The sequence below is a fragment of the Culex quinquefasciatus genome, chromosome 1 (genome assembly GCF_015732765.1).
Source record: "Culex quinquefasciatus strain JHB chromosome 1, VPISU_Cqui_1.0_pri_paternal, whole genome shotgun sequence".
Lineage (NCBI taxonomy): Eukaryota > Metazoa > Arthropoda > Insecta > Diptera > Culicidae > Culex > Culex quinquefasciatus.
Genome location: NC_051861.1, coordinates 132,155,008 through 132,178,096, shown reverse-complemented (window position 1 = coordinate 132,178,096; position 23,089 = coordinate 132,155,008). Strand labels below are relative to the sequence as shown.

At 38.1% G+C, this 23,089-nt stretch overlaps 2 protein-coding genes across 8 annotated transcripts in view; one reads left to right on the top strand and one right to left on the bottom strand.

The window, feature by feature from the left end:
- Window positions 1-18,693, top strand: part of LOC6045731 (vascular endothelial growth factor A) — a 27,127-nt gene extending 8,434 nt beyond the window's left edge. For 5 of the 7 annotated variants that reach the window (XM_038264678.1, XM_038264732.1, XM_038264795.1 and 2 more), the window contains exons 3-6: window positions 14,475-14,580; window positions 16,042-16,247; window positions 16,675-16,980; window positions 18,127-18,693. In XM_038264678.1, coding sequence (XP_038120606.1) covers window positions 14,475-14,580; window positions 16,042-16,247; window positions 16,675-16,980; window positions 18,127-18,216 — 708 coding nt within the window. In that variant the 3' untranslated portion in view covers window positions 18,217-18,693. Of the gene's footprint in view, window positions 1-14,474; window positions 14,581-16,041; window positions 16,248-16,674; window positions 16,987-17,127; window positions 17,634-18,126 lie in introns of those variants that run through there. The other 2 variants (XR_005278766.1, XM_038264961.1) reach the window with 2 other exon arrangements.
- Window positions 14,620-23,089, bottom strand: LOC119770167. The gene is made up of 2 exons (XM_038264607.1): window positions 22,879-23,089; window positions 14,620-15,994 (listed from the first exon to the last, which is right to left on the bottom strand). Exon 2 carries the CDS (start codon window positions 15,992-15,994, stop codon window positions 14,822-14,824), a length of 1,173 nt encoding a protein of 390 aa, XP_038120535.1. The 5' UTR covers window positions 22,879-23,089; the 3' UTR covers window positions 14,620-14,821.

Genomic DNA, 23,089 nt, shown 5'->3' with positions numbered 1-23,089 from the left:
ATTTTAAAAAGTTCTATAAATGTAACAATTTCAAAAATTCTTAAAAAGATAAAACTTTAAAAAAAGTATAAATTAAAAAAAAAAATATTCTAAAATATCAAAATTTTTTAAGTTCTAAGATTCTAAAATGCCACCATTTTGGCAGCCATCTTAGACTTCAGAAAATTAGATAACTTTGGAACATTTTTCGAATCATATTGTAGGTGAGAGACTCAAATTTTGAGAAAAATGAAAATTTAGTGATTCGATTGTCCAGAGTAATTTTTTTTGGAGATGAAAATTCTTAAAAATTTTAAAATTCTTAAAAAATTTAAAATACTAAAAATCTAAAAACTTCCGAAATTAAAAAAAAATCTAAAATATTTGAAGATTCTGAAAAAATGAAAAATTCTAAAAAAAAATGAAAAATTCTGAAAATTTTCAAAAAATATTTTTTTTAATTCTAATGGATTTAAAAATTTAAAAAATCTAAGAATAAAAAAATCTGAGGGTTAATTTTTTTATTATTTAAATTTAAATTTTATTTAAAGTTCTAAAAATTCAACAAAAAAAGAAAAATTCCAAAAAGTCTAATTATTTAAAAAAAATAAAAATTCTAAAAAAAATAAATTGGAATATTTGAAAAGCTTTAAAAATGTAACAATTTCAAAAATAAAAAAAATTAGAAAAAATAATAAATAAAAAAAATCTAAAATAATAAAAAATTTCAAAGTTTTAAGATTTGGCAGCCATCTAAGACTACAGCAAGTTAGATAACTTTGGAAATTCTTGGAATCATATTGAGAGACTCAAATTTTGAGAAAAATGAAAATTTAGTGATTCGATTGTCCAGAGTAAACTTTTTTTTGGGGATAGAAATTCTTAAAAAATTCAATATTTTTAAAATTCTTAAAATTAAAAAAATCTAAAAAATTCCGAAAATTAAAAAAATCTAAAAAATTCCGAAAATTAAAAAAATCTAAAAAATTTCAAAAATTATAAAAATCTATAATATCTGAAGATTTAAAAAAAATATAAATTCAAAAAAAAAATTAAAAATTTTGAAAATTTTCAATTTTTCTTTTGAAAATTCTAATGGATTTAAAAATTTAAAAAAATCGAAGCATAAAAAAAATCTGAGGATTCATTTTTTTTATTATATTAATTTTGAAAGTTCTAAAATTTCAACAAAAAAAGAAAAATTCTGATAAGTCAAATTATTTAAAAAAAATTTAAAATTCTAATAAAAATAAAATTTGAACATTTAGAAAAGCTCTAAAAATGTAACAATTTCAAAAACTAAAAAAAAATTATAAATAAAAAAAATCTAAAATATTAAAAATTTTAAAAGTTTTAACATTCTAAAATGCCGCCATTTTGGCAGCCATCTTAGACTACAGAAAGTTAGATAACTTGGGAAAATTCTTGGAATCATATTGTAGGTGAGAGACTTAAATTTTGAGAAAAATTAAAATTTAGTGATTCGATTGTCCAGAGTAATTTTTTTTTGGTGATGAGAATTCTTAAAATTTTTAAAATTCTTAAAAGAATTTAAAATTCTTAAAATTGTTAACATTCTTAAAATTGTAAACATCTAAAATTCTAAAAATCTAAATAAATCCGAAAATAAAAAAAAATCGGGAAAAAATCTAAATTATCTGAAGATTCTAGAAACTTTATAAATTCTAAAAAGTTTGAAAAATTCTGAAAATTTTCAAAAATTTAATTTTTTTTTGAAATTCTAAGGGATTTAAGTAAATTTAAGAATAAAAAAAAACTAAATTCTGAGGATTCATTTTTTAATTATATGAATTTTAAAAGATCTAAAAATTCAACAAATAAACATAAAAGTTCTGATAAGTCTAATTATTTAAAAAAATGTGAAAATTCGAAAAAAAAATAAATTTGAATATTTTAAAAAGTTTTAAAAATGTAACAATTTCCAAAATTCAAAAAAAAAAATTTAAAAAATTGAAAAAAATCTTAAATATTAAAATTTTTAAAAGTTCTAAGATTTTTAAATGCCGCCATTATGGCAGCCATCTTAGATTACAGAAAGTTAGATAACTTTGGAACATTCTTGGAATCATATTGTAGGTAAGAGACTCAAATTTTGAGAAAAATGATAATTTCGCGATTCGATTGTCCAGAGTGAAATTTTTGTGAGGGTGATCGAATAAGAGCTATGTTTGAATAAATCGAACCCGTTTTTTTATTATTTTTCTTAATTTAAAGTTTTCAGAATATAAGGCTATTTATGCCCAGTGCAAAAAAAATGATTTTACTCAAAAAATAATAAGTGCCTGCGAAATATGTTGGCTGACATCGGACTAAATAACGGCTTATTTTTGATTGAATTTTTTAGTTGTTGAATATTTGTGTTTTCAAATGTCAACATTTTCGATTTTTTTAGTTTTGGAATTTCCATGTTTTCGAATTATTAAATTTTAATATTTTGGAGTATTTTTATTTATCAATTTTATTGGCTAGATTTTGGAAAATGTTCCCAAAAATTATATGATTATTGTTGTTTAAAAACCAGCCAAAATAGTTACGAGTGAATCAGCTGACCGGCGTTTCCCTCCAACACAAGTCAACACTCGAACCTGACACAGGACGCCACTGACTGTCCTCCGGCTACCGGCCGCTGCTCACCTTGGCTGGAATTTGCACGTCTCTGCACAGAAAACAAAAATGCTTGTCAGTCAGCGTATGAGTCATCATAATCGTCTCAGCAGGCTGTGAGGCAGGGCGTAGAAAAAGAAGAAATTCTTTTGGCATGCCACAGGCCGAAGCCACGTCGTGTGTCAGTGTGGCGTCGCGCCGCTTGCTGCGATCGAGATGTGAAGGCGTGTGGGGGCCCACCTCACTCACCGCGCACGCTCCTTTCACTCAAACATTTTAATTAGATTCAGCCGAGATTAATCACCTCTGATCGAAGTCTTCTTCTAGAAATCAAATCCGCTCTATCGAGAAATTAAAAGTGAGAGTGTGTGCGTGCAACATGGAGTTAAACTTTTCGAAGTGCCATGGAAACCTTCACAGTAACTGCACAGAATGTTTAACTCCATGTTGCACACACTCTCACATTTAATTTCTCGATTGTCAATCTGTCTAACCCATTGTCAACGTGTAGTAGGTCAGTTATCTTGTCAAACCGGATGACTAAAATCGTAGATTCTTAAAAATTTTAAAATTCTAAAAATCTAAAAACTTCCGAAATTAAAAAAAATCTAAAATATTTGAAGATTCTGAAAAAATGAAAAATTCTAAAAAAAAATGAAAAATTCTGAAAATTTTCAAAAAATATTTTTTTTAATTCTAATGGATTTAAAAATTTAAAAAATCTAAGAATAAAAAAAATCTGAGGGTTAATTTTTTTATTATTTAAATTTAAATTTTATTTAAAGTTCTAAAAATTCAACAAAAAAAGAAAAATTCCAAAAAGTCTAATTATTTAAAAAAAATAAAAATTCTAAAAAAAATAAATTGGAATATTTGAAAAGCTTTAAAAATGTAACAATTTCAAAAATAAAAAAAATTAGAAAAAATAATAAATAAAAAAAAATCTAAAATAATAAAAAATTTCAAAGTTTTAAGATTTGGCAGCCATCTAAGACTACAGCAAGTTAGATAACTTTGGAAATTCTTGGAATCATATTGAGAGACTCAAATTTTGAGAAAAATGAAAATTTAGTGATTCGATTGTCCAGAGTAAACTTTTTTTTGGGGATAGAAATTCTTAAAAAATTCAATATTTTTAAAATTCTTAAAATTAAAAAAATCTAAAAAATTCCGAAAATTAAAAAAATCTAAAAAATTCCGAAAATTAAAAAAATCTAAAAAATTTCAAAAATTATAAAAATCTATAATATCTGAAGATTTAAAAAAAATATAAATTCAATTCAACATCTGTCTAACCCATTGTCAACGTGTAGTAGGTCAGTTATCTTGTCAAACCGGATGACTAAAATCGTAGACAGCAGCATCCGGATGCACCGAATAAAAGGCCAATTTGGTTGAATCAACTCCGAACGAACTCGAATTGTTGTGCAAAACCAAATCAGACCCCGTGAATCATCGCGATCTGTCGCGGCGCTGAATTCCGTTATTTCCGTGGTGTTGTCTCGGGGTGGACACCTTGGATATTATGCGTGCTACTAGTACCTAGTTGGTGGTATTTACCGCACTACCAGAAAAACTGGTTTCCCCCCAGCAAGTCAATTAAATCGAACGGAGGATTGTCCGACGAAGAATCGAACACAACTAAAGGTACAAAGATTGATTAGTTATGGACAAGGTTCTCTTTTACGTGTTGTTGTTGTAGTGTCGGTCAAGATCAAGGTCAGTGACGATGTGACTTCCTTGGACTAGTTATCTCGAATGATCTAAGAACTGGTTCAAATACAACTTCGTCCACTTAACTAAAATAACTTAAACATGAAGTTAAGAAATTGTAGCTTCGCCAAAATATGAAACACCCGATCCAAGACAGAAAATTTTACCATATTTTCTTGCTTTGCGAGCTGATTTGGCAGCTTAAAGAAATTGTAAAGGAGGTATTAGACTATGACAAACAAACAAACTCGCTCTGGAAATATGACCACTAGTTTCTAAGGTGTTAGTACTGAAAAATAAAAAAAGTTTATGGATGATACTTGAAAAACTTACATTTTCTTGTTTCCCTTATTTTTTCGCTGTTTTTAGAAACTAGAGGACCAATCTTCAAAGTCTATTTGGCAATTTTGTTAAAACAATTTTTAAAGTTTCCGAAAAAAAAAATTCCTGGATGAGCAATCATGAACACTATTTAAAAAAAAAAATCTAAAATCTGGAATTTTTCCTTTCCTCAAATAGTTGCCATTTTTAATCTAAAGAATGATTTCGAACAAAAAATCTTTATTGTTAAGTGAATTTCAAAAATTACGATTGACGATTTAAGTAAAAATTACTTCCCTTCAAAATAAATTCCTGGAATATAATTGCACTCATTAATTTGAATCAGAAATTATTTTTAAAATTTTCAAGCTTTAGGATTTGGTTTTTACTGGATAAGAAAAAGGATTGAAAAAAGTTAAATTTTATTGATTATCATGGTAAATCAAAAAATATCAGATATTCAAAAATTCAAAATATATTGAGGAATTCGCTCCAAAAAATGTTTACCTAGTTCTCCCTTTAATCTTGCAAATTTTGATATTTGATATTTTGAATCAATGTTGATGTATATAGTGTTTTTTTTTTTTCAATGAAAAATTCATTTTGATAAGATTTATCGAGGCAGGACTCAGGGAGACGTCTGCTACACCTGGACTGAGCTAACGACCTAACCTCTAGGTTGGACCGGGGCCAACATTTACTTCCCTGTCCGACGGAAGGCGTGATCACACAAATCTCGTCTCAAAATTTGCCACCGGAACCTCCTGGGATCGAACTTAGGCCGGCTGGGTGAGAGGCAACCACGCTTACCCCTACACCAAGGATCCCGGGTTTCAAAAAAAAAAAAATAACTTTTGAACAGAAAAAACTCAAGTGAAGTGAAAACACATAACAAATCTGCAAATTTTGAAAATTTTATTGTTTTCGAAAAATACTGTATTTTGTGAAAATTTTAGTAGTTTCCTCAAAAGTCTCTAATAATTTGAAAATACATGCGAAATTTCGGTATGTTTGATATACCCGTATTGCAAATTATGAAAATTTGAGTACTTTCGAAAAATACGGATTTTTGTGAACAATTTTGAGTATTAATACTTTGGAACTCACTACATTTTCCAAAAAAATAAATATTCTAATTGTAAGCAGAATAGAATTATCGAAATGACGAATAACCATTATCGTTATCGTTAGACAATAATAAAGTAAGTTGCTAAAGACGAATTGAGTTAAACAAATTTGAAAATTGTACAAAATATTACAAAATTATTCAAGAGTTAGAAAATAATTTTCAAACACCTATGCTTGAGATTCCCGACTTTTCCCGCCTTTTTGTCAGAAAATCACTAATTCCCAACTTTTTCCCGATTTTTTAAGGATTTTGGGAAATTCCCGACTTTCCCGATTTCCCGACTTGAGTGGCCACCCTTATCTTGAAAAAGGTTCACTTTATCAAAAAACCTGTTGAGTAATTTTCGATTAAAAACTGAAGTAAAAAAATAGAGTAAATTTCCTTTTTTCCCAAAAAAAAACATTTTTTTTTCAAGTTATAATGCTTCATCCATTAAGTACGTCACGCTGAAACAAGCCAAAATTATCCTCGAGGGCATCATTTACCACGGGGACCGATCAGAAAACCTTTCCCCTAATATAAATTTTCTAATATTTTTACAATATACAAAATATTTTTTTATCAAAAAAAGCATTCTTGGAAGTTATTGTGGATTTAGCTCATAGCTGGACTTTCTGGCATCTTCTCACGGTCATTGGAAGCGGCCGTGGATAGACCTAGGGGTTCCCAGTTGGAGTGAAAAAATCAATTTTTAGAAAAATTATGGATTAAAATTTTGCTTTTTTATCACTTCTCCGACATCAGGAATAATTGTTTGAACATGCTCGCATTTTTTTTATTCGGTCGGAAAATTATTATTTTTCTTGAAAAAACTTTCATTTTCAATCACATGATCACCCCTAATTCTGGCTCGATGCCGCCGTCATGCGACCGCGTGCTCCGTTTGTTTGTCAACAAAGCTGCAGCTGGATGGTGAGACGAAGTGAGGGGGGAAGAGATTTTGTCATTTTTATGCCCGCATCTAGCCCGCCGCCTATTTCGTCGGTCGTTGAGTCGCCGGTCTTTTCCAGCGACCGAGTCCAGCTAGGAACTGATCGTACAATATCGTCGATCAATTTAACGGAAACCGAAAATCACTTGTGGAATTGTTTAAAATTTAATCGAATTCGTTAAAATAATCTAAGTGTGTACGATCGTTCACAGTCTGACATTTGCTTGCACTGAAAAAGGAAAAGCACTCCATTCGGGTAAAATCTTTTTTTTTTTTTTTGAACGATTTAATTTTTTTCTAAAGGCGTTTGGATTTTACAAATTTGTCAATGTTTTAAAAATAGTCCAACCGACTTATAAAAGTGTTGAATCAAGTTCCCTCCACCATTGCAATATTCTAAACCTAATTTCGTATTCTGAACAGGTCAAAACTTGTCCAAGGATGATTGTTCGCCTTGTTTGGCGTGCTTCAAAACAATAAACACTGTTTAAAGCACTGCAGTAATGATCCATTAAGCCCCATCGTAGAGAGTACTGTAACAAGCCCGATTTTCCGATAGCCCACGCGTGTCTCATTGAAAAGAAATCTTCTTTATTGATTTGCGATAGCAACTGTTGTGAAACCAGTACCTAGACCTAGTATAAATTACTCATCGTTACAACCAACTAAAAAGAAAGGTTTTTAATGGCAAGGTGTTTGTCGCGCTGAAACTTAACAATTTCAAGCACGTACCTTCACGTGGAATGGTCTTATCTTTATGAGTTTGTGAGTTAGAGTGAGAGGGCAGAGAACCACATTCCAGTGCAGTGAGGTTGAGGTTTCAAGTGCCAAACATTGGAATTTACACCGGTTTGATTCGTTACAACATTTTTCACTTTTCATTGTTCGATACAATTTTGGGTTAGATAAGCCCCCTAATAAACAGCTGTTATTGACCCATTTGCTGGATTAAAAGGCGACTTTGACATAGTTTGATTCGATAGTAGGAACGATTATTTTAAGCCGGAAGGCCAACTTAATTTTTTCGTTTGTTTTAATTTCATCAGAATGAGCCGTGAAAATTATCACTCGGCTTCGTTTTCCTGTTTAGCGTGCCCGCACTAAGTGGTCCGCGATGCTGACAAACCAACGTCCCGACCACGTTGCCACCGAGTTCAAAAGATAAAGTCACAGAGCGCGCGCAATAATAATTAAGTTAGCACGTCTCGTGATTCCGGTGACGCGACTCAGCGCCATGCTCAAGCTGTTTGTTTTACTGAACTGAATTGTCAAAAAGGGTAATTTTGCTTTTTTTTAATAGTTGTGATCTATTTTAAACAAATTTTTCTTGCTTTTTATAATTTTAGAATTTTTGAACAAAATTTTCGCCAACAAAACTAAATTGACAAATTGCCCTAATCCACAAATCCGCCCTGGAAGATTGTTTCCACCTACTCGTTGTAGCTCGTATTAAAGCTGGTTTAAAGCGTCTTTCTTTGTGATTGCGCTCGTTTGATAAAACTCACTGACAGCACAATAGTCTAGCTAGAGAGCCGAAAACTTCCGCAGTCCGTAGCAGTCTTTATGTGGGGTCTTTTAACTTAGTAGGCTTTGGCTTCGTTTCGAAGAGAAATAAAAAAACACTTGCGCGTGATGACAGGTTGAGAATCGCTTTTATTTTCAAATGTATAATTTACACCTAAACAAACCAATTTGTGTTGTGGGTAAAGAAGACAAACAAGGTCTTCGAGAAGTGATCGAACGATAACGGTACAAAAACGGGAGTGTTTGTAGCACCCTTGGAGTAAAGAGAGATATATGAAGCAGTTGGAGTGTTGTTTGGACAGAGCCAACTTAAGGTGTGAGTCACAGTTGTTGTGCTGAGAAAAAGATGTATTTTATTCTGGCGTTGATTTTTGAAAAGATTTTTTTTGCTCTCGGGTGTATTTACTTACCTCTGGCAAAATCTGCTTCAAAAACACCCAAAAAGCAAAAAAAAAAAATACCTTATTGATCCTTGCACTGTAACATGGATTTGGCCCGCACTTTTTTCTCGCACTTTTGACAACAAAATTTCCAAAAACTAAGCAACCAGCAGTTGTTTATTTACATTTTTTAGTCGCAGTTTCCACCAAACTGGACATTCGCACTTTAAAATTGCGATTGACAGGTGAGCAACATCGGCTCGCTTTGATCATTTTTTGAGAAAATAAAAATTTGCCAAGCCAGTTTGACAAGTCGCAATAGTGCGATCGATAGCAAGAATTTAGTGCGAAGTCCATGTTAGTGAGAATTGCGCAATATCGGATTTTGCAAAACAAATGTTCTCAAAATCTTTAATGAATCTACAATTGCTGAAACAAAGCCCACGAAAAAACAGTACAATAAACTAACTTTCAAGAATTTAGCATTTTTTCGTGATGTTCAGCTTTGATTTTTTTTAAATAATTTTTAATGGTAATTTGTTCATGGTAATAGAAGTCACTTTGTTAATAGATGTCATTTTTTTATTAGTGATATTTTGTTTCGATTTTTAATGATTTAAATTTAATCTTTTGTGGAAAAAGAATAAAAACACTTACTTCGGACAATCAAGCAATCTATCCTCTGCCTTATTACACCATGCCATTTAAAACATTTTCCAATCAACCTCTTTGTAGAGAATAATTTCCGGAACAATTTCCCTAAAAAAAGTATCAATTTTGGTTCAATATGAGCAGAATGACCTTCTCCAAAATTTCTGGATTTAATTCCCAATCAAACTATGAACACCGCCTACTGAGCTTTTTTACCATAGATATCTTAAAAATTTGATACAGTAGACTCTCTGGCTGTCGATCTTCTCGATATCAATATTGCTGCAGCTGTCAATATTTTTTTCAGTCCTTTCAAGAAAATTGCTTTGATTTAACGTTCTAAGATTTGATAACTCCCTCTCTCGATGGTCCCTTCGATATAGACAACGAGAGAGTCCACTGTATAATTTTAAGTTTCCACAAAATATTATTATCGCTACAAATCTGGGTAGGCGGTGTTTATAGTTTGCATGGGAATTAAATCCAGAAATTTTGGAGAGTCACTTTTTATTTTACAAAATTGAGCATATCTCTGATTACATCGAACCAAAATGGATACCTTTTTAAGGGAAATTGTTGGTTGGTAGTTCATTAATTAGTGCAATAAGGCAGGGGACGAACAAAAAAAATGGAAACCTTTTAGGTAGTAATTAGATTTTAAACGAAATACTCTAAGTTTAGTAGTGTTTTATACTGAAATATTTATCTGGGCAATCTGTTGCTGTATTTTCATGAAAAATTTCACAAAAGAAACATTTTGATTCGGTCGTACTGGGGTAACCAGCTTGTATTTTGGGGTTATTTTATAAGAAAACTAGAAATATGTCAAATTTGGTTCGGACACATTTTTATTTGAGCTCAAGTATGTAATTTACAATCTCTCAAGGCAAATTCATAAGAAACTTGATGGATATGTACGATACAGTCCGTGTCCGTTCGGTTTCTCGTCGGCCGGTGTGCCGCGAGCTCTGTCCGTACGCCGCACTGGATGTGCAGTTCGGGTCCGTGCTGATCCGATCGGTTCTTGCTCCTGCTGATGCTTTCCATGTTTCGTGTCTCCTGCTGCTGTTCTTTGTCTGTGATCTGCTGTCTGACTTCAGGACGTTTGCGTTCTGGATCTGTTTAGTGCTGTACAGCTGATACGCACTGAAATGCAAAACCTCCGCGAACGCTCAGAGGAGTTGCAGCTGTCTGTTGAACCCAGGACGCTGTGTAAGCTGTGACAACGCCTGGACCTCATATCGCTGAGGCTGCGACCTGTCGTGACAGGTGGTCCGATGTCCTGAAGTTGGCCAACTGAGGGTGGCCGTCCGAATTGTCCACAATGTGGGGACGTTGTCTCCTTAGAGACGTCAGTAGTGGTCACCAGAGTGTGACCTGGTCCGTAGATGGCAGCCTAGACGCGGTAGACGTAACTACCGGCCACTGCAAATGAATTCAGCGCCTCGAGACGCTGACCGTAGACAGAAACAGGATGAACAGGAAGCAGAAAGAAACTGGATGCTGACCGCTCAGCTGGTGATTGGCGCGGCTACCTGCCGGCCGGATCAAAACGAGTGCGCCGTAGTTGCGCTGACCGAGGGCTCGCAGATGAGCACGCTGCTGTGGAGGATCCTCGCCGAGTACCTGACAGAAAAGCCGCTAAGTTTCTTGAAGGAAAGACGGAAATGTGACGGTACTTAACTGCCGGCTGAGGTGGGACGGCAGTTTCGACCCGTCCGATCGAAACAGCGCCGTCCCTAGTGCTTTGCGGCTGGATCCTCGTCTCTGCAATGGCGCGCAGAGTTGCTGACGGCTGAGCTGGCGAAGGCAAGATCTGTGCCTTCGATCCGATGAGCTGCAGTAGTTGCAGCTGCGGGGAGACGCTGTTGATGCTCTGGATCTGGACGAACTCGATGATGTCGTGATGTTCTGCAGTATAGTCGGCAGACTGCCGCCGCCCGTTGTCGGTTGATTCGCTGAGTTCTTCTCCGGTGCACCAGGAGAAGACTTCGCTTGAATCGCCGTGTGCGCTGAACGATACTTCCACCGGGCCCTGGTGGATGGTCGCTAACACGCGGCTGAAGTGTCCGTCGAGCTGAATATCCGACTTCTGAAGCGGAACTACCTTGCTCGATAGTCGAGCGCGTCGCGCACTCGCTGGCTCGCGACGAACGGAACTGGTCTGTTTGGCTGATGAGGTGCCAGCTTGGAGTACCTGTGGTGTTGTACGGCTGAGCAACTGAAAGTTAAAGTAAATTAACAGGTACTTAACTTGGGTTGCTTTTGGGACGGCTGTCTGACCCGTCCGATCACGACGCGCCGCCCCGAAAGGCTTTGCTGCTGGCAACCTTCAATCAGCGTGTGGCATGCTGATGTCTGCGGCGACGTGGTGGATCTGTGCCGGCGAACTGTGCTGTTGAACCGCAAACTCCGACTGCACCGCTGTCGAACTGCTGACTGATCTGACATATCAGCGAACTCCGTCGCCGAACCGAACTGCTGCTCCAACATCACCGAAACAGCCACACCAAGGTCTGCACTTGCCCTGCTACGCGTTTGCGATGAACAGCTGACGGAAGATGCACCGCAATGTGCATCGCTGCACGCAGATTTCTTAGCTAAAACCATTCCAGGTTCAACACTCACACCCGCTGTGGACGCCCTTGGCGACGTCCCTGTGTTTTTCTGCTGACTGGATGCAGTGCACAGCAAAACACACTGCAGCTGATCGGGTGTGTGTTTGTGTGTGGGGCTTTTTCACAGGGCGAGCAACACTTCACTAGCAACGATTCGTTGCACTGGCTGGCCAGGATCACTGGCACCGGACCGAAACAGTTCTTCAACATCGGTCGGATCGAACCTTCACTGCACGACGGAACCGATCTTCACCGTCGTTTCTTCAGCGGCTGGGCTCTTTATCTTCGCACTGCACTTTCCCGCTCGATATTGCACCGAAACATTTTTCTGGCAACCGAAAATAATCGCCGAGCAGTATTCTCGACAGTAACCGCATCCTAGCGACCGTGTTCGACGGAACCGATCTTCACCATCGCGGATCGCACTGGTTTGCCACCGCCACACACGCGAACCGACTTTTTCGCGATCGAAAACAATTAAATTAAACAGCACCGCCGAGCTGTTTTCCGACCGAAACTGCATCGAACTGCAGTTGAACTGTTTCGCGATCGACACCGAATTCGCGATCAAAACAAACCGAGAAACGTCATCGGTTGTTTGACTTTCGACAGGTCTGCGCACATCTGTCACTGCACGAGTTGCTCAGTAGCTCACTTTCTTCGCAGACTTTTTGCCACATCGTCACAAGTGTGAGCACCGACTTGCATGCGAGGGCACGGACTTCTTTTCCACTTCACTGTTTTTCACCACCATTTTTCTTCTGCAGCACGGTTTTCACGACGGATTTTTCATGGCGTGGTCGGAATGTAAAATGGTGCGACCGCCATTCCGATTTCCAGCACACGACTTTTTGGCGGAATTTCACGGTTTCACGGCATTTTGCGGACGGTTCGTGCGCAGATTTTTGCCAAACCGACGGCAGATTTTGGTTTGGGCACTGAACTGGATTTCGGGCTACCGATTGAGCAACTCAACTGGACTGGACGGAACTGTCAGAGGCAAAATGTTTACAAAATGCACTGCACGAGCACTGAACGGGACGGTTTCCGCGAGTTTTCGGCGTTTTTCCTCGGGAAAGTGGTTTTCTGCGGCGGGTTTTCAGCAGCTGGAGTGCGCGATGGCCACAGCGAGTCCGGCGCCATGCTGTGCTGCGGCGGATGATGGCGGAATCTTCTTCTCCGTGGATTCCAGCTGGAGATTGTTCTGCGCCGACTTCGGACGCCATCGCGATGCACTTTTTGTTTTGCACAGGTACACTTTCACACGACTGAACTGTCCTTTTTAGAGCGATTTGCGGAACCTTACGGATCCGGTTCGAAGGACCAAAATATGTTTGCGCACATACTAGCGTCAGAATCCCGGTGCCTTGCAAAATCGGATCTTTAGTGTAAATCAGAACTCGCGGGTTGTACAAAAAACATTTATTTTAGATTCGTCAGATTTGTATTTCGCGGTCAGTAGTTGGACGGACTAAAAGTGGACTGTAAACACTTAAACTTAGCTAAACTGCGTCTGATTTAATCTGAACTGGTCAGTAGTACGGTTCGCAGAGCAATGACCAACCGCTAGTCGGTTCCTGCTGGCCAAAGCTACTTATTTCAACTCTAAACTCCAGGCACTCACTGGATGTCCTGTTATTGTTGGTATTTGTGTTATGCTGTCGAAGTGAGTGCTGCTGTACTAGAGCATAATCTGCACTGGCTCACAAAATCTATTGAGACCTGACTTCGGCGCGTTCAGCGACTTTTCTCAAGAATATCCTATAAAATAAAAAAAAAAACATCAATAAAAAGTGCTCGAGACCCCCCGAAAAAGATTTCGGTGGACCCTGCAAAATATCGGGAAAGAGCCCTTCTTCCATGTTGCCAAATATCAGACTTGTCGATTTTTTTTTATCTTAAAATTTTGTTTATGGGTCCTTTTTTATAAAAAAAAAAACTTAGATAACTACTCAAATGGTTTTCTGAGTGTCAATAAATTGTCTATTTCCAAGATTGATTTGTATAAAAAAAAATGTTACAAGTACTTTCTAGAAATTCACATAAAACTGATATTGTTACAAATAAAACAACACAAAACCAATTAAAATTAAATTAGCAAATCCATTTATTTTATTTTAAAAGTGTTCTCTTCAAAAAACATTTTCTTTTCTTTAAAAATATTTGAGGGATTTCAAGAATTTTACCTGAATGCAGCGCTTTTTCTTTTCCAGTGCAAGCAAATGTCGGAGTTTCAATAATTGTACACGCATAATTTAGAATGTATAATTTATGATAGATTTTGAATTTTACTGCGACATTGTTTTATCCACTTTTGAGTTCAATCATCAATTGATTGAAAATCTTAACTTTTTTACTCATGTATACGGATCTATTGTGCGTCAAATCATGTCTTTTCAATACAGCTACACGGACGACTTTATGCAATTATTTAATCCATGACTAACGAGTAGAACCCTTCTAGCTTACAGAGCACAGAAATGCGTGTGGGATTACGAGGGGGGCGTTCCGTCCGACTGGGTTTAATTACCTCTTTAGTCTTGCGCAACAATGCCACACGGTTCGATTATTTAATATTTCCCTCCTTCCTTCTCCCTCCACAGCTTCCCCTGGATCTGGCCCTGCAGCTGGGCAACCTCACCGCAGCCGAGGACATTTTCGACTTTATCGATCCGGACTCGATCGACCAGCGCATCTTCGCCAGCAAGGGTACGTGTTTCTTTTGGGCTATTTCGAGGCAAAAGCAGCTTTGTTGAATGTATCGCAGAACATATATTAATTTTTATGTTTTAATTTTTCTGTAACCAACTGGTGGTCGAACGATTCTTTTTCTTTTTTCGAGGTAAATTAAAAAAAACGGACCACAAAATACAAAATAAAATTCAAAAAAGAGTAAAAAAAGTAAACACTGGTACTTACTGATGCCGCGCGCGCTGACCGCTGTCAAAATTCAGAACCGCAGCGGCTTCCGGATGGTGGCGGAGGCACTGGAGAGTTTGCGTTGCTTGCTTGCGGAACCGCCGCCACCGCCTTCCGACGACGAGTGGGTGTTCTTGCGGGGCCACGTCTGCTGGATGTTGGCCGGACCGGCGCCTTCGTCCGGAGCGAAGCTCCTCCGAGGGGACGTTCGCAGCCCGATGATGACGGGTGGGATGCGGCGCCGTTTGACGGGGGTTCCGGGCGGTTGGATCGGTGGGGAATCTTCCGACGCTGGGGCTGCTGCCGTCAGTAAGGGAGGGGAATCTGGGAGGGGGATTGGTTCCGGGGAGTGTGACCTCGTTGGAGATTCTAGGTTTTGGAATAGGTCTTCCTCGACGAACAGGTTCCGACGGACGGCGGTCGATCGGGTCGAGATGTGTTCGTAGATTATGAGGGCGAACTGGACTTCCTGAGTGCGAAGGTGCGTCCGGTAGGAGAGTTTCAGTTTGGTCCGTTTTTCACCGATGCTGCTGCTGCTGCTTGTGGTGGCCTCCGATGGTCCGGAACTGGTCGCCGAAGGATCCTCGCGGGGAATGTGGTGTGTGGTACGAGTACCACGATGTTTGGGCTCGTTGGCGGTTCGCACGGTGCCGACCGTTTCCAGGTACTGCAGCTCGGAGTAGTTGCTCTGGCGATTCGACAACAAGTCCGACGACTGGCCAGCGTCGTCACCGTCTTCGTCTTCATCGTCACTGGGAAATGGTAGGAAGCGACGGCCTCCGGTGGGGGCCAGCGGATGTGGCAACGCCGGCAGTGTCTTCGGTGGCGTTTCGAAGCTGGGATCTTCCGGTCGAAATTCGCTCACACTGCCGGAAGCGATCGTCGTCGAAGGTGATGAAGGGGTAGCAGCGATGGGACCTTCCCGAACCGGGCTTATGGTCAAGTTCTCCGGAGGATTTGCCTTGGTGGCCAAATGTGTGTCACGCACCTCAAACGGTTGCGCCGTTGTGACGGCACCGGTAAAGCTTTGCACCTGTCCGGCGTGCTGTTTCTGTCGCAGGAATTTCACTATTTTCGAACCTCCCCTAACCGTGAGTCCGTTCCACTCGAGCACGGCGTTCGACGCCAGTTGGTACACCATGCGGGAAAGGTCATGGGAGCTCAGCTCCAAATACTGGTCCACAATGGCACGCGGGGACAACATCTGCAAAAAAAAAAAATAACAAAACAAACTTTAATCTTTAATTCCAGACTTTGGCGAACGCTCCGGCGCGAATATTCCGAAGCCGGCCGGGTGCAGCACCACGGACACCATCGTTCCGCTGCGCCCGAAGGAGGTTACGGATCCGACGCTGATCTACTCGCCGGAGTGCACTCGGGTCAAGCGGTGCAGCGGATGTTGCGTGTCGTCGCGGCTCGCCTGTCTGCCGACCGCAACGCGAACGATTCCGTTCACGGTAAGAATTTTTAGCTTTTATCAGGGTAAGCAATTTTGAGTCGCATTAGCCGAAAATTTAATGATTTGGGTATTCTTCGTCACCGTGTATTGAAGTAAACAAAATTTTGACGTTTGAAATTAGAATCGATCACACGGTCACAGAAGGTTACTCAAAATCGATTATATTATGATAATGAACCCAACTTTGAGTAATGGGAGCATTTTCTGATTACCTGAAAGGCAGTTTCTAATAATTTTGACTGGTTTCAAAGGTTTAAGTTTTTGTAAAAATCAAACTTATTTTCTTTTTGAAACAAGTAAATTCGTTCTGGTTTTTATTTCCCAATTAAATTTCGTAAAGCAATTAATTGGAAAAGTGAAAAAACTTTTAAATAAGTTTAAATTTAAAAAGTCTACAGAAATAAAACCTACAAATTTCTCTACAGGTGACGGTGCTCGAGTACAAGACGGGAACGAAGCTAAAGTTCAAGAATCGTGACGTGACGCTCGTCGAGGAGCACGTCAGCTGCCAGTGCCAGTGTCGCGTCCGCGAGGAGCACTGCAACCATCTGCAGCGGTACAACGCGCCCAACTGCCGCTGCGAGTGTACCAACCCGGACGACCGGACCCGGTGCCTGCAGGAGAGCGACATTAAGCAGTGGAACCCGGACACGTGCCTTTGCGAGTGCAACGAGGTCAAGGAATGCACGACGGGGACGTACTTTGATCGGAATTACTGCCGATGTTTGAAGGTATAATAAATGGTTTTTGTTGTTGTTTTTTGGTTACTCGCTGTTTGCTATTGGTCTGGAAACGGGAACACCACCAAGAGACTGAGATATAGAGGGAGGGCCCATCACTAACCGAATTTCTTTTCCCTATTGTTTTTTTTATTCTAGAACGATTTTTACTCCATACATTAACTCCATTCGATGCACGCCTCAAAACAAACAATCGCACTATTTTTTATATTCGAAACTAGTACATCACAACGAACAAAATCCACTTAATTTGAATCGTCCTTATTCTATCCAGTGTTTGTAGAATGAGCCAAAATTAAACACTCAATTTTATGTTTGAAATAAATTGTGTAGAAGAAACAAGTACTAGTATTTTAAGAAAAGAGAAGAAGAAGAATCACTGGATGCATATTAATCGTACTATATCTTAGAAAATAGAGTAGAACAAAATAAAACCAAAAGCATCTCAATTTTAAAAAATGCATTACATAACGAAAGTGCCAAAATGGAACGAAAACTACTATTAGAGACTGGACTGTAGCGCTGCGAAGCGTTTAGATGTATTAGTTTACTGTACGTGTGCGTGTACGTGTGTGTGTCCTTGTGACCCCGAACTTCTTCCCACCAGAAAAAAAAAACCGCAAATCTCGGTGGTTTATCACTCTGTGAGTATGACATCTCTTTGTAGCTCCGCGTGTGTGTTTCACAAAAACGCTTTCCCGTAACAATATCTAACGTTGACGATTTGTGTTTGTGGGCAGCGTCCTTAACCAGCAATTAAAATCGTATATGACTAATATTATGTGCGCGGCGGTGGGAAAATCCTCAATCTCGCATCGCTTAACGTCTCAATCATACGTGCTTTGGAAAGATCCTCTGTCGTTCATGTGTATCTCTTTTAGGAATCATCGTAGAAATATTCGAACCTGACAAAATGGTAGTTAAGCTTCTTCTTCTTCTCTTTTGACTTTTTGGGAACATTCTTTTCATTCGTTGCGCGTTTTCTATCAAAATCATCAGCTTAGACTAACTAAACTTTACTAACTATTCATCAAACTTACAAAAGCTAACTCAAAAAAGTGTCCTAACTCAAAATCTCAACCAAAAAAACCACCAACAAGTCTAAAATCACCACATTTATCCCATCTATCTCGTCAGAGCTACCCACCCCGAGGCAACTTCCAGACCACGCCGCTTGATCGCAGACGACTGATCCTGAAACCGGTGCCGGCGGCCGTGTCCCCTTGAGGGAAACCCGAAATCACATCACACACGGATATAAGCGGCGGCGCGACCAGTGTTCTGCCCGGCTCCAACTTGCGAAGCAATTTAAATACGAAAAGTAATCGAACACGAATCATTGCGCGAAAGAGAGCACAATATTTTTCTTTTTTGTTGGGACATTTTCAACAAGTACAAATATCGTGCAAGAGAGAGCAGTTAAAGAGGACATTCCGGGGTGCGGATATGAGTGCAAAAAAGCGGCGGAGTTTTATTCGGGAGGAGAAATCATGCAGAGCGAACGAAGTTTGGTTGAAGAAAAGGTGGTGGATGAGTTCACAGCGGAGCGAAAAAGATGGATGAGTGAGAGGGCGAGTGGAGGTTTTTTTTTTAATAGTTGAACAAGTATTTCTGCAGATGTTGCGGTCAGTGAATGTTTTTAAAACTCTATTTATTTCTTCACCGTAGCTATAAAGATTTCAATAAAATTGTATTAAACGGAAAGGTGGAGTGTTTTATTATCTAAACTGAAGATTCCAAACAAGAACTATTGACGATTCCAGAGATTGAGCGTTTCAGGTTAATTTTATGTTTCTGAAGACCTCGACCCACCAGCGAGACAATAAAAATAGCATTTTCAAAATTCGAAATCTAAATTTTAGAAGTAAACTTTAAAATTATCGTTTTTTTTAAGAATTCTATGTTATTTTAATTGTAAAGGTAATGATTTGACAATTTAAGTTTATAAAATTTTGGACCTGTAGATTTCATGAGAAATTTAAACGATCGCCAAATCTTTATATACCTTTTCACAAGATGTAGTATTTTATTTGGTTAGAAAAGCTAATTAAAATTGATCGGAAGACTGAGATCAAACACTGATCTCATGATATTCATTTTCTTCTTCTAAAAAAATTACTGCTCACTTCTGAACAAATCTCTAGCTTTTGTATTTTTTGATTGTCCAACGATTACAAATAAATTATTTTGAATTATTGGTTTCATCATACAAGTCTCCTTGCAAACTTAGGAGCTGTCCGTACAAAAGAGCTTAAAATGATCTGGATTCAATGATTTTCAATACATTTATGGATACGTCAGCTGATCGTCGATTTAAAAATTCTTTGAAAGTTAATATTTCAGCAAATCGGATCAACAATGTTAATGCAAATGTTAGAGAATTCTTCCAACCATTTGAAGTTTTTTTTTTGTAGAAGCGGCATAGAAAAATAGTTTTTGAAAAAAAAATCAATAATCTTTTATTTAAAAAAAAACACTATTTAAGAAATAAAATATAACTTGGCTGAAATAAAAACGTTCGTCATGCACTTCTGTTCTACTAAAACATATAAAAAAATCAAAAAAGCGGAAATAAAATTAAAAAAAAAACATGGTAATCTAATAATAGACAAGTCACGTAGGGTTTATGAAATGCAGAATTGGAAATAAAAAAAAAAATGTGAATTTATTATAAGATTATCATGATTCATAAATAAGAATTTAGAGCGCAAAAAAAACCTTTTTTTTTTATTACATTGTTAGTAAACTTGACAGATTGGGTATTGAGCGCGAGAACGCACTAGCAAGCGAATGGTGAAAGAAAGAATATGAAATCAGTTTTGTTGGTGACACGTGTTGTTTATAAATTGCAAGTTATCTGTGTTTTAATTATGAAAGAAAAATTTCGATCACAACAACCAAATCTAACAGAAATTCCTCCTAAAAAAAACAAAATTTCAAAAAGAACTTTGGTATGGGCAGCTCTCAAGTTACGGAGAAACCAATACAGAGCAGGATCGTGCGCCGCCGAGCGGTAAGGATTGGCGCATATGATGTGATATTAAAGTAATTTAAAGATCAAAGTTTATCTCTAACAACTATATTATGTTTCTAAATAATTAATGACATCGATGTTATTACTACCGCGGCCTAGCACTTAATAATTGAATCAATTCCCTGGTAAGACACTCGATGTCCCCAGGAAACCCAAAGCCCACATCAGCAAAGCTGGCCGTGTGCTGCAAAACTGCACCGCCGCGCGGAGCGCTCGTCTGTGCTGACGGTGTGAATAAAAGCACCTTTGGCCACTGTGCCCAACTCAAGTGAGGGTCTTTGCTATAATTTAAGTTAGGGTAGGTCGCACGGACTAAGTCCGGTGCATGTCCCCCTTACCGAGCTTGAGCTTGGCCTTGAAGAGGCCGAGCTCAAGAGGTAAGACGCTGGAATAAAATAAGGTTTCGTGGATACTAAAGACATACTATCAACTATTTTTATTTTAAAGCTAATTATAGCCTAACCGTTATGATGGAGCTTCTTCGCGAACCGGCTTCTAAAATCGTGCAGATAGCCATTGGCGGGTCGGGCTTTTAGATAACTGGCTTAATTCCTGTTGTTTTCGGTGACACATCCATCGTCTACTATTCCTTTCGAACCCTCTGTACTAGATTTTGATTATTTTGCTGTTTCGTTGGGGCCTAGAACCAACTACGCCTTTTTAATTGCTGTTATCGTTGATTGCGTAAGGTACTGTTTGCTAAAATACACTGCCACGAATCTAGATTATTTTGCTGTTTTGTTGGGGCCTAGAACCAACTACGCCTTTTTTGTGAAATAGTTTTGCAGTCTTAGCGTATTTGTATCTTCAGTAAAAGTCTTCGCTCTATCCATGGACCGACATACGGGATGCTGTCCTTGCGTTTTAAGATTAAATTAAGATTGGCTCAAATTTTGCCATGCTCTTGTTTCTGGTGTCCGGGGTTCGAATTCTTCCTTTCGCTGTCTTGTAATAATGAATCCCACCGCTGTCACCACATGCGCCGCCGAGCGGTAAGGATTGGCGCATATGATGTGATATTAAAGTAATTTAAAGATCAAAGTTTATCTCTAACAACTATATTATGTTTCTAAATAATTAATGACATCGATGTTATTACTACCGCGGCCTAGCACTTAATAATTGAATCAATTCCCTGGTAAGACACTCGATGTCCTCAGGGGAAACCCAAAAGCCGCGCGGAGCGCTCGTCTGTGCTGACGGTGTGAATAAAAGCACCTTTGGCCACTGTGCCCAACTCAAGTGAGGGTCTTTGCTATAATTTAAGTTAGGGTAGGTCGCACGGACTAAGTCCGGTGCAATCGTTATGGGTCGAAATGTGAACAAGTTTGACAACTCAGATTTAACAATTTAGTGCTTTTTAAAATCGAAAAGGTTCGCATTGGAAGCATTCGAATTCACGCAAAATTCATATAACACAGATCTGTGTAAAATTTGACACAGATTGCCCAAAACCTGGAATACACAGAATCTGTGTAAAAGCCTTGTACACAGATCTGTGTACAGCCGTTGTCTGTCAAATCTGTGTAATTTTTGTTTAGCCATCTGGGTAAAATATTACACAGATTCTGTGTAAAAATTTAACACAGAAACTGGGTAGAAAATTTACATTTGTTTTGAATTGCTTTTGGATATACTTTTAATTATTCAGTAAATAAGGCGTTATTTATTAGCTCAAGTATGAGGTTTTATACAAAATAAATTCGTAAAACTATGTTATTTGGCTCATCTGCCCAACTTCTGCCACTTGTTTTACTCGATGAGGCATATGGAGTGTTGTCTCCGGAACTCTTCCTCTGGATAGCTGGTGCAATTGGTTTCGCAGCGGGAGAGATTGGCGCTCCTGCAGCTCACTTAGGAGGACATCGAAGAAAAAGCTAACGGGTGCATCTGGAATAATATTTTTAAGAGGTTAGAATAAAGATAAGCTCAGTTTCAGGAGATGCATTACCTGATGAGTTAAAAATCCAACACAGGGCTAAAATGAATGGCCGGAATGTGAAAAATCCTGTAGAGAAAGACAATTTAACGATACTTCATTGAAAAAAACACGAGAAAAAACTTACCAAGTTCTTGGAGCTGCATAAAAGTCGCCATCTTAACTTTTCCGGTTTTACCCAGATTTGAAACGAAAGCTAATCGAAAATCTGTGTAACTTTTTACACAGATCTGTGTTATAAAACTACACAGTTTTGACAGCTAGAACATGTTCAACAATCTGTGTAATTTTTTTACACAGATCTGTGTTATGTGGATTTTGCGTGAATCAGCGGATATTCAAAGTAGCGAAATTTGAATTAACGAATCTGCTCTGTAGTACAAAAAAATCATAAGAAATCGATGGACAAAGTTTTATTCAAATAAAAAAAAAAAAGTAAAAAGCCGGTTTGCGAAGACTTTGAGAATTATTGTTGATGACAAAATGTAGCACAATAATAAAAAGTGATAAAAAATCCACATAATAATTCAATATTTGATATAAACGAATGGCATGTATTCCCATCGAGTATCTATTGTTGACGCACCAGCAAATGCAAGAAATTTCAAAAAATAAATCGTTTAGCAAGAAAATGAGTAGCAAGTTTTTTTTCTTCTTTTTTTTTTGCAAAACAATTTGTTATTTTTTTAGAGAGCATCGCCAATTTGGAAAGAAATAAAACGAAAACCTTAACTTTAATTTCTAACGCAATAACAAATCAGCCAATCAATCAAAACTAGGTCCAGCCATTTTTACCCATTTTGCACCTCCAACCCAAAGTCACAAAACTTCGACCTACTTTCCCTCAGCGTGCAGCTGTTTTTGCGACGAAAAAGGGCAGCCATTTTTAAATGGAACCCCAACGATCGAGACTCACCTTGCAAAAATCACCTTTTCCGCCCTCGTTACTTGCTCCACGCTTGAAGCTTCTCACTTCCGGGCACGCACTCGCTTCACTTCAAGTTGTAAAAGCACTACTTTCGCGACTAATCACATATTTTCAGCGCACTTGCGAAAAACCAACTTCCTCCTCCAGCCTTCTTGACTGCAAAACACGCCAAATAAAAACAATTTCTGGCTGCACGCTC

What these genes read in the sequence shown, in the direction of transcription:
- LOC119770167 (XM_038264607.1), bottom strand. Translation starts at nt 15,994, where the DNA reads ATGTTGTCCCCGCGTGCCATTGTGGACCAGTATTTGGAGCTGAGCTCC.